General features: G+C 40.8%; 1 protein-coding gene across 1 annotated transcript in view; it reads right to left on the bottom strand.

The window, feature by feature from the left end:
* Positions 1-988: 988 nt before the first annotated feature.
* LOC116698572 (BMP/retinoic acid-inducible neural-specific protein 3) overlaps positions 989-11,867 on the bottom strand; it is a 124,480-nt gene continuing 113,601 nt past the window's right edge. The window contains exons 6-8 of the mRNA XM_032530554.1: positions 6,614-6,836; positions 4,130-4,436; positions 989-3,410 (exon numbers count right to left, since the gene is read on the bottom strand). Of these exons, the coding sequence (XP_032386445.1) occupies positions 2,589-3,410; positions 4,130-4,436; positions 6,614-6,836 (1,352 nt within the window). The 3' untranslated portion in view covers positions 989-2,588. The remainder of the gene's footprint in view (positions 3,411-4,129; positions 4,437-6,613; positions 6,837-11,867) is intronic.

Here is an 11,867-nt window from a genome sequence, read left to right as displayed (position 1 = left end):
AATAAGTTCAATCAGTACTGTCGTGTTGATTTAGAAAACACAGGGGGTGGTAGTAGCTCAGTATATACTCCATAGGGAGTTGGGTTGGGAACCGGAGGGTTACTGGTTCAAGTCCCCGTACGGACCGAAGTATGGTGGTGGACTGGTAGCTGGAGAGGTGTCAGTTCACCTCCTGGGCACTGCCACTCTTGAGCAAGGCACCCAACCGCACCCCCAACCGCTCGGGGTGCCTTTCCATGGGCAGCCCCCTCACTCTGACATCTCTCCATTAGTGCATGTGTAGGTCCTGAGCATGTGTGTGTAATTCAGGCCTCTGTGTGTAACAACAACAACAGAGTGAAAAGTGTAGTTTCCCCTTGTGGGATTAATAAAGTATAATATAAAAAAAAAAGTTAGCAATGTGCAAGGATAAGTTTTGTCTTTTGCTTAAAATAGTAGTTATATAACAAAACTCGATTTCTGCAGCCCTGAGAGCTGGACTGAAGCCTTTTAGTTAGTCGGATTTGTTTAAGTAATGTTTTTTTTAATGAACAAATACAATTATAGGCCTATGAATATAAACTAATAAAGTAATGATTAGCAATGAGAAATGCATCTTATTGCTTTGTAAAAGCAAACCAATGGGACGCAGTTTTGGGGGGAGGGGGTGTGTTCATTTATTTTGAATGTGATGTTTAATACACTGAAGTCACTTCATGCTAGAGACACTTCTTCCTGTTGATGAGACTTTTACATTGAGCATTTGGCTGCATTTCCCTTGAAATTCTAGTGTTGTATCAACGCCATCTTCCCCCGCCACCTGCGCACATTTGCACTGCAGTAAATCTGGCTCTGTGTTGTGGACTGGGTTCTAACACGGAGGAGGACAATGGTAACATAATCTAAATAGGACTTGTTAACAAATCAAACACACCCTGTTCTGTAATATAAATCTCAATAGGTTATTGTATGGTACACATGTAAGCAAACAAAGAAAAAGGATCCCAAATAGATAAACCACTTTGTTTTTACTTAAGCAAGCTGAGTACAGAAGAACTGCTGAAAATGACATACAAGGTTTACTGACTTTCAGTGAGAAATTAGTGAAGTAAATGCAGAATCAAATCAAGTATCATCCCGGTAAGTTTGCAGCTTTCAAAAGTACCTTCAGTGCCCTGCAGAAACCTTGTAACTCCAGTCGCTGTGGTAACAGGCAGCTAACATTGGACCCACACGTTTCCTTGACCTGAGACTAAACCAAACCATAATAAAATCCACCAGGTTTAATCCGTTACTGGGACGTTGTCTAATTGGAGATAGAAGGATTTTGCAGAACAATTACAGTATGCAAGTACTGGTGTGCACTGTGAATAGTGACTCAAAGTTTCACAACACCAAATCAAAACAAGTAATTGCAGAAAGTGTGACTGGCATTTACATTGAAAAGCTACATTATCACATATTCTGGAGAATGTGTCGGTTGTTCTGTCTTGGTAGAAATATTGAAATATAAAAAGCAATACAGCCTTTGCTGGAAAACCAAACACAGAAACGAAATGTGCTTCTTATCTTAACATTGACTCTCATATAAGGCATGAGTTTGTTTTGTTATAAACATTTTTTTGGTCTTTGCACTCCGTTATCTAAAAAGCAATGTGCACTTGTCCACACCTGGGGTTAGATGGAGCATTATTTACAGCGCTATATCCTCAGACCTTTTTGTTACCACATCAGAAGATTTTCAGCTAAAAAAAAAAAAGAACTCAACATTGAGAATATTTCGCCATTCAGTTTGTGTTCACCTTCTTTTGGTATAGACACACCACCAAGGACAGAACATCACTAACAGGCTTCTCACTCGGATGTTAAGCATATATACTTACAAGTTTTCAAATGCCAGATAAAATGGAAGGCTAGAAACAAAAAGAAATATTCAAAGACCGTTACATGGTTCAGGATTATCAAATTTTAAACGGTTAAGCATAACATAACAACTCATTCACCACATATATAATATTATCCCATTTTCCCTTCCCACAAGATTGTTCTGTAGCCAAAGAAAATAGGTTTAGAAAAGGGGAAGTCTTCTCTTCCATTTACTCATTTTGAAGACCCCTTAAGAGTTCCTCTTTACATATGAAAATCCCTGTCTTAGGTATACCTAATGACATCGGCTCTCTGAGGTTCCAAAATCACAAAGTTGTAAGATAGTCTCTAAACTTAATCCCGTCTCTTAACTTCATCCACGTTTGCCAAAAGCACGGCAGTAATAGCAAAAGTAAGACCTCTAGGCTAGTACAATAGAGCCTCAGAAAGAGAGTCCAAGTATCAGCTGGTCTCCCAAAAGTCCACAACATGACTTCAATGTTCATCAAAGGGCTCTGGTAGCAATTTCTGATTAAAAAAACAAAAAACGTGACACCAGTAATCCAGCCGAGAATGACCGTAAGAAACGCCCAGCAGTCAGCCTTTAGAGGTGGTTGTCCTAATTATCCAGATTTGGGTCCAAGAGACTAACTTAGCAGGGTCTCCCGTGCTCAGTCTAGCAGCAACTGCTCCACTTTCTATGAGTAGCATCACGCCTGAACCTGACCTGTGTGCTAAGACAGCTAGCTGCACAGCGGGGCCAGCTCAGGTTCAGGAGAAGCGTTGGGAAGCTTGGAGTTGAACATCTGCAGAGAGTCCTTGATGCGTGCCACCTCTCCAGCCGACAGCTTCAGCCTGTGGCGCAACAGACAAGAAAACAGGTCCAGCGGCTGCGGCGCTGGTGGAGACAGTCGGTTAATCCGGTCCCTCATCTCCAACAACATCAGAAAGGCAGCGTCCTGCGTACCCTGCGTGTAGGGGTAGTCCAGCTGGAGAATCAGATCCTTGATGCCCTCAGGATCGAAGTGCATGCTGTATCCGAACACTTTGAGCGTGTTGATCTTCATGTACCCCAGGTTGGACGTCTGGTCATCCAGGTCCAATGGTTCATAGAAGAGCGTTTCATTCGCTGTTGGATCATCCGTGAGTATGCGGCTTCGCAGGTAGATGTGCACTGTCTCAAAGAAGGACTTCCATTTGTTGCCCAGAGACAGTGTCCAGTTGTAACACTGTGCCGTGACGACGGCGTCCAGTCGAGTTCTCTCCCAGTCAGGGAAGTCAGGCTGGTTCACTGGCATGAACCAGCTCTCTGAGTGACTCCCCCCAAAAGGATTCACATAAATCGCAGGCACGGGCTCCAGTGTTGAATTCTTAGTCAAGCATATCTGGAAAGAAATGCCCATCAGCATGTGGATGAGATTGGACTTGTTTTTGTTACTCTTCAACGTCAGCAACATTCTCTTCCTCCAGGCCGGATTGAACCAGCTTCCCAGGCGGACGTCGTTGCTGATGTAAATGGCGTGGACCTCGATTCTGCTGTCCAATCGCTGGAGCAGGTACTTCACCTGAAGAGAGATTTAAGAACTGTGAGATCACATTCACTCTTAACAGGTAGACAGCTAACAGACAGATCAATTATATACCGGTTCTCAAATATACATATACAGCACTATAAATGTGTCTTCCTGTTCGTAATAAAGGTTGTGCTAAGATTAGATAACTTTCTCAGATGTTACAAAGTTTTACTACTTTTTTCAATAACCGAGTAGTACTCCTCGTAAACTAACCTTTAAATGTAAACTCTTTGGAGTGGCCTATCAATGTCATAGAAAAATACTAATATTTTTAATGGAATATTTTAATACAATTTTTTACTGCCCAGCATTCAAAAGGGAGTTCATCATAAAAATGCCCAAATAATGAGATCAATAGGAATCAAAAATGGAATGTATTCAATCTTCTACTGTAAATATTTGTATTGTTTTGCTACTACCTTTCTGAGAAGCTTCAATTCTCACACTGCTAAATTATTTATTTATAGATTCATCATTTACTAATTAATAATTAAGTACAATACTAACATTTAGTTTGCCATTTGGTGATGGATATGAATGCATTGCCATTTTTATTACTATTGGAGGTATGTTTCTGTCTAGGCATAAATAAACCAGTACCAATGTGTTCTTTGACTTCCTGATCTTTAGTGTAATCAGAGGTACTGTATTATTTAGTGCACAGAGATTTGAGAATGAATGGAATACATATATGGGAAGCTTTGAGAAACCTCAGCATCAGGCATGTCCAGGTCAAAGTTCAGGTAGTGGTCCTGGGATGCAGCGATGCTTGGCCTACAGGAACCCAGATGGAGGACGTTGCCGTGGTGACAGGCTCCGCAGCGGGTTGCGTTGTCAGTGCCACAGGAGGAGCACGAGGTGGAGGCGGTGCCCACAACGCAGGGAATGACTCCCTGGCAGGTGGGCTGGTCCACAGGGCAGCTACAGCTCTTCACCTCCTCCGAGAAGGAGCCCAGCACCCCGTGCTCGTTGCAGTAGAGCAGAGACTGAACCCTGTTCAACCAAAAGCTAACAGGCCTGCAAAGGGGAGAAAAAAACAAACATGCTGTGTATCCAATCCCACTTCTGGGATTGACTTCTATCTGTAAACAGAGCAACGCCTGCACTTTGTTAAATGTGCGACGTAATGTATAGCACAGTTTTGCAGGACTGCCGTTCTTATCTGGAGTGAGTGAAAAAAATTGCGGTTGCTATTGACGGTAGTTTAGCTATGTAAAATAAAAGCAGGATGTCCCATGCCACGTTAGAGAGGATTTTCTTTGACCAAACAGTTGTCTGCAGTGTTTTAGTTTCACCTTCTAGTGTCGGCTCAGCTCGCTTTGAACCTCCACTGAGGCGCTTCCTAAAAAAGAACCATTTGTTAGTTATGGGGTGGAACCCTTCCCCATTTTACATTCCATCTGCTCCTTCTCTTCTCTCCTCCAACTCATGTCGGGTATGTTCTCAGAGGCATAATATGAGTTAAAACCTAAAGTGCTAAGCGAGGATTTCCCTAGATCACACTGCATAGGTGGAAATGTAATTCACAGTCCGCTCCAAATCGCAAAATAATTGTATTGTTCGTGTGCGGCAATTTGACACCTTTTTTATTACAGAAGTGTTGGTATTTGGTATGACTGCAGCAGAGATGGAAAAGCAGACATGAATAAATTACCATGCACTTTGGTGCGGTAACGACAAGTTGAGACTGAAAATTGGCTCTGCAGAGATTCTATCCCAAGGCTAAGTTCAAGAAATCACACACAGCATTGCCCAAACGCTCCAGCAATTCCTTACCCTCAGGCCTATGTAAATAGACAAAAAATGAATGATGATAAAACAAATGGATTTTTGCAGAAGAAAATAGGGAGCTTTTGCGGCTGAGCAGCCCCTGATAACTTGTTGTTGTTGGTACAAACTGGGTTAAGACTCCGAGGGACAGAGGTGAGAGAGAGAGAGAGAGAGAGAGAGAGAGAGAGGGAATACAAAGGGGACTGAGGGAGAGAAATGAAGACAGAAAGTGAGGTAGGGTGCGAGAAGGGGGGGATGAAGTAATGGGTATTGAGGGAAAGGACTGTCAGGGAAATGAAAGTCCTCTGTAAACAAGTGCCGAGCTGTCAGTCTGGGAGAGGACTTGATTACAGCATGCCACAATGCCACTTACCTATCCACACAGAGACTCTCACCATTGGTAACTAGACCCTTCAGCTCTCTTACACTTTCCCTTTCTTTCTGTCTTAGTCTCCATCCCGCTATCACATCTCTCTTCCTTCTCCCACATTCTCTTACTTTCTTTCCTTACTCTGCGTTTTTATTTCTGCTGGGTCCTTTTCTCAGCAAGGCTGCATTTCCTGTCATTTTACTGTGTGTGCTCATTAACTTAAATTAGGATTCAACATGACAAATAACTTTAGTCTTTGTTATTTTTATATAGTCACTAATAGATAAAACAATCTGTACTGGGGCAAGTAAAAATTGACTTGGGCAAGTTAATTTCAGAGTAATTGAAATAACTAAACGTAAAAACCTTGATTGGTCAGAAGTTTTGTGTAAACCTAAACTAAGAACATAGAGTCGGATTAAGTGTATATACCAGCCAGAGCACATCGTCAACCTTAACCTGACCAGAGTGTTTTCTTCTCCCTATCCCGCTTTGTTCTAGCTATGCAAGACAAGTTAGGCTACAACAAATGTAAAAGCTTTGACTGACGTAAAGAGATATTGCTTGTATAAAATGGTGATGATTATTCCTTTTGCATTAAGTTATTTCTAGGCCATTCCACCTGGGAGTGTGGACAGATGAGTCATTCAGCTATCTACGTAATGTTGCTACGAGTCTGTCAAAATGCCCGAAGTTTCAAACAGATAGACATTTTTACCATTGTACACTCTGTTGACAGCAGAGGCAGCCCAAAGCTGAAATCCCAATAGCAGCAACCAACAAATACATGTTTTGGATGGGAATCAGCTTAAAAGAATGCAATTGTGTACCCCAATGGCATGTTTCCCACCTTTCTGTCTTTTGGGGTTTTGCTAAATTCAAAGCTGAGCTCTTTCTAGTTAGATAGCTCTTGGTTTTCCCTCTTGGGGGGTGTTGTTAGAGAGCCTACAGCTGTAATGAATCGGCACAAAGCAGCAGGCAAAACTCCCAGTAATCAAAAATGATGTCTTCTTCTTTTGAGTTTGGTTTCTTTCAATGTATCCCAGTGAGTTACCTCTCTCTGGGCAGACTGATGCGAGGATGTTTGGGGCAGCGTTTGCTCAGGGTGAACAGTTTCCTGACAATCTTCTGGGCTTTGTTCAGGACCAGGGCAGTGCTGGACTCCAGCTGGGCGTGGCGCTTCTGGATGGACAAGTCAGCCGACCAGAACTTGGCGATCATGGACACGTTCAAAAAACGGTCGGTGGGCAAGCGCTTCAGGAGGGCTTTGAATTCATCTGCAGAGAGGGGGAACAGAATCAGAGAAAGGGAAGGTTGAAGACAAAGGGAAAAAAAAACTATTCACCACAGTCTACTTTTCCGCAGTGGCATGCAGAGATAATGAGTGGGTAAATGGGGGAGTTTCAGGTGTCATTTGAATACAAAAAAGCTATTATGTTTTAATGAATTGCCAATCCAAAGTAAACACCTGTGCTTCAATCTGCAGTAATACTCATTCAACTCACCATTAGAAGCTCATCGTATTCATCACAGTAGTCATTGTCATTTAGAAACACTAGTTATCTTACGATTTACAGTATGGTGTCACATACAGATGGGCATTTTCATTGACGTTGTAATTCTTTCTTTAAAAGCATCACACACTGAATAGACCAAGCACGCAGTAAAATGGTGAGAGGTTCTATTTCTGTGGTCTACTGGTGTAATGGTATAATTTACAGCAAATTCTGCAGCTGTTGCAGCAAGTTTGTGTCAAAACCAAACAAAGCAAAAAACAAGGTTGTCATTTTACACAAACCTAACATCACCTCTGCCCCCTCCAATAATATGTCAGTCAAAAAAACCTGAATCACTGTCATTTGTAATGGAACTAAGCATGGGCATGCAATGTATATTCACTAAAATATAGTAAATTGTATAGACCTAAATGGCAGGTCCCACAGGTTAGACCCATACTAAATGAATATGATGAAGAGGCACACACGTTCATTAGACCTGCCTGCCCACGTCTTTCAATCTAGATGCCCTCACTCAGTACGTTTACATGCACACCAATAATCCACTATTATTCAGAATATGACAATATTCGGAATAAAAATGGATTATTCCGGAATATAGCATTTTCTGATTAAGACGTGGGATATTCTGGTAATATTTGGGTTTTAGAGGCATTGTTTGGACATATATACAGCACATTTGGAATATGAGTCTCAATGTGGGTTTTTACCCCAGGCTTAATGGTCAGGTCTGTGCGTTGCTATGGTTGTTGGACACAAACCAACCAGCCAACAATTTGCAAGGCTGGAGACCCGATAAGAAGAAACACAGCTACTTTTAAACATCAAAGACTTGGATATCAACAGGTTTTTGGATATGCGCACACGTCGCTATGCCGACCTTTTCAAGACGCTGGTTGAAGGAATTAAAGCTACACGGCCCAACGATTCCTCTGCCGCTGGTACACTTTGAAAAAATCCTGTTTTGCACGGCTACATGTAAAAGGGAATATTAGTGGAATATTCACTTTCATTTGCCATGTAAACAGCTCAGTCCGAAGATCATCTTTTTCAGAATAACGGTGAAAACCAGAATATCATGTGCATGTAAACGTAGTCATTGTGTGATTGAGGTTTCTTTTAACCCATTCTGAGAAATCTCTACATCGTACTCCATGGTTCTCCAAGAAGAGTAGAATTTTGATACTATACCATGAGACTTTATTTGTCGCCATTTAACCCTATAAGGCCCATAGTTGCAAAATTACACACATCACTTTTAGCCGTTCCAAAAAAAGAGTCGTAAATGTTTTTGTTTTTTTTAAGTAAACATTAACATAGACAAAGGGTCAAAGGGTCCTATTAATTATCTTTGCAATGCCATTGGCTGGTAAATGTAAATGTGCCATGAACTCACACAACCTGCAAACTGTCTTTCAAGCTCATTTCTCTGTTTAATTGAACTGGATTTGAAGTAAGTAAAGTGCCTTAATCATTTTGGCTGTGATTATTATAATGTTTAGAACATGTAAACTTTCAGTTATTGTCCAATATATTCATCAAATCTGTCACTGGCGGAACATTTCTTGTCTGTAACCAATACGGATTTTTCTGGTTATCATCAATTGTTCTGTTTTGGTCCACACAATACTGGAGTAGTTCCAAAGGGTGTTTCAGAAGAGATGACTCATTGCATTATTGCAGATTAACATGGCTGAATACCAGGACTAACACAAAATTTAGTTTTGTGAATACAATTTATCCCGTTTTTTCATCATTACATGATTTATCAAGAAATATGACTGCTGTGTGATTATTGCTCATGATATATACTGTTATTGGACTAAATAGAAAATCAACCATGCAAAGGAGCCCTTAGTCGTTCTGTGTTTGTCCAGACAATACAGAAATACTGCTTCTAACTAGGGCCAACGTTGCAGGATTACTTTTCACTAAAAACATACTAAAAAGGCATCAGAACATTTCATCTGAAAGGCAAAACATTTCCTGTTCTGGGTCTTTAAGGGTAATAATCAGCTTAAGTATGCAGTGCACAGATCATATTAAGCAGGGATAACTAAGGATGTTAAGTGTCTGTTTGGGAGGGGCGGGGTCATTTGGACTCTTCTGCCTGAAGCAGTGCAAATGCTCATGGGAAACAAAATACGTTCTGGATGGTTTCTATCCAAGTTATGGTGTGTTTTAATAACGTTCTGTTAATGTTGAGTGGGCATTTATGTCCTCTGGGATTTAGTTTTGTATGGTTGATTTAGTGTTGATGTTTATTTATTGTTGTACGTTGACTGAGACCCGGGAGGGGACTGATGGTCTCTGGGTAATCAGTGTGTTCAGTGTTACATACACAGATTGGAAATCCGTAACTGTCTCCTAAATGAAACTTTCCATGCAGTGCAGTACATTGGAAAATTACAATGTTTTTTGTTGATTTTTTTTTTTTTTTTAGAACAAATGTATTGAAATCATACTGTCATAAAGGAAAATAAGCAATATTTATACAAACAAGTGATTTCTTCAGTAGTTACAAGTAGCCTCATGTTTTATATTTGTAATGTTTCTCTGCAAGTTTAACTTAACATGCCGATTTTAAATAGCATGACTCCAGAAAAAAAGAAAAAAAAATTATGTTTACTTATGATTTTTAGTAATGTAAACTTGATTTGTCTACTGCATCAACTTAACGCTCTGTGTTAATACAACTCGACCTGTTAAGTTTCACCTTGTGTAAAAATGTAAACATTTTAAGACAATTGGTCTCATGCAAATTTCTAGTAAAGTCAACTAATTTGGTATAACAGTGTGGGTACCTTAGTCTCAACAGCACCTACTCTGTAGTACTAGACACATGGACATCTACTGCCCAGGGCAAATAGAAGAGAGACATTCAAATGCTGCTGTCAAATGAAATGGTTATTATTTCATGAGTGTCTGTGTGTGTGAGTGTGTGTGTGTGTAGAATTTCCAATATAAAAAGATTGGGTACCCTTTGAGTAAATTACACTGAGAATAATATCGGCACAGAGGACAAAGCTCGCACTGTGTGCTGGCTTTTGCCAAGAGCGTTCCGGTGGTACGATTACTGGAGTTCCATTATGAACCACTGGGCAAATATTGCCAGTAAGAAGCCTCTGGGATAATCAAACCTATTATTTCCTTTTCTCCCCAAGCCAGCTAAGTAAGACCTTTTAGGATTGTACTGGGTCTGCTGGAAAATGATATTCCCATGCGCTGTTGTTGGCAGGGAGACAGAGAGGAAATCTGCAGCCAAGCCGACTTGAGCCCAACTGATGAGACTCAAGCCTATTACAGTGCTCAGTGATCCCAGATGACACAATGGTGTATCTCTCTCCACCCTTTTCTTTGTGTCTGCCTGTTTCCCGCGGTCTGATCGTTTTCTTCTGAACACGCGAGTCGGGGTTGTCTCGGTGTGTCACTTGAGTTGTTACCTGACTATCTGTCTCTAGTCTCTATCCTTCGCGTTCCACTTCTGGGATTGCTCCGATGCTGCAGGGAATTCTGCCGGATGCATGCATTTTCTGTTTTCTTTCCGCTTTCTTTGTGGTGGAATTTTAAATTCTGTGGTTTTATAAGAACTATGGTTGAGTTCTTCTCAGATCTCTGCAGGGTAAATTGAGACAGCTAGGTAGACTATCTGTCCAATCTGAGTTTTCTCTCACATGACTATTTGCAGCGGATCTGTGCAAAGTTTAGCTCCGCCCATGACGATTCAGATTGGTTTATAGAAATGTTATTAAAACACAAGCATGTTTTCCTCTCATCCCCGAATGCTGTGTGGAGTAGCCAGACTCCTTCAGCGTGCTTTGGAGGAAGTTCTGGCAGAGCGAGACTAATCTGTCTGTCACTCCCTCCTCTCTGTACGGACATGCGGCTGAATTAGTAGGGCAACATTAACTGTGTTATGACTCTGTTTTCTGGATGCACATTGCTCAGCTCGTCTGTTTTAGTGCTTGTTTCATGTCACCTCTACTGATCTTCACAAATTATTAAAAGCTACGGTGAGCTGAATGTACAGAGTTCGTTGCTTGAAGGACAAAAGACTGAGTGCACAGGATACAAATTCAACCATTTAAAGCTCAAACTAATGCATGCCATGGAAACGTTGCTCAATAAACTTTTGCTCCAGTGGAATAAAAGTGTCTCTCCAGCTGCTTTCAGAGACAGAATATGCTTTAAATGAAGAATCATGCAAACGCAAGGCCACTTTAAAGCACGCTAGTGAATCTCACCTGAAATTATTAGGTAAACGCAAATGAAGACCTGTCAAACTTATCAACATGAATACCGGTATGCTGACTTGCTGACATTGAAAAAAACTACTCTTTTCTTTCCTGACATTGAATTTAAAACCTGTTTTTATTTCTATCGATTTAGCTTTCAATTTTGTTTTAATTTTAATTTTGGAATAGTATATTTTTCATCTATTCACAATTAAAAAGTTTTTATTATTGAGCTTTCATTTACTTTTAGTTTTTGTGTGCATCTTTTTAGTTTGTTTTGCATTTGCTATTGAATTCCAGGCCTTAATGCCAAATAGCAACCTTCTAGATATGTTGGACTTATAGAGATGTCCCCTTAAATTCAGCCTTACATACTGTACTGTATGTTGTATCTTTCAGTTTGTCCAGGAATTTGCAATTTGCGATTCACGTAAATTATCCTGTGAGTTAAGTGCAACTTGCAATTTTGACCAATCACCACAACTTTATCGCAAATTTTTCCCACAGTCCTACGTGCCAGACTTTGCGCCGGTGTGTGATGCTGAGAGCCACTGAC

The sequence above is a fragment of the Etheostoma spectabile genome, chromosome 12 (assembly GCF_008692095.1).
Source record: "Etheostoma spectabile isolate EspeVRDwgs_2016 chromosome 12, UIUC_Espe_1.0, whole genome shotgun sequence".
Classification (NCBI taxonomy): Eukaryota; Metazoa; Chordata; class Actinopteri; order Perciformes; family Percidae; genus Etheostoma; species Etheostoma spectabile.
The sequence above is the reverse complement of the archived record's forward strand: the minus strand, read 5'-3'. Positions and strand labels throughout refer to the sequence as shown.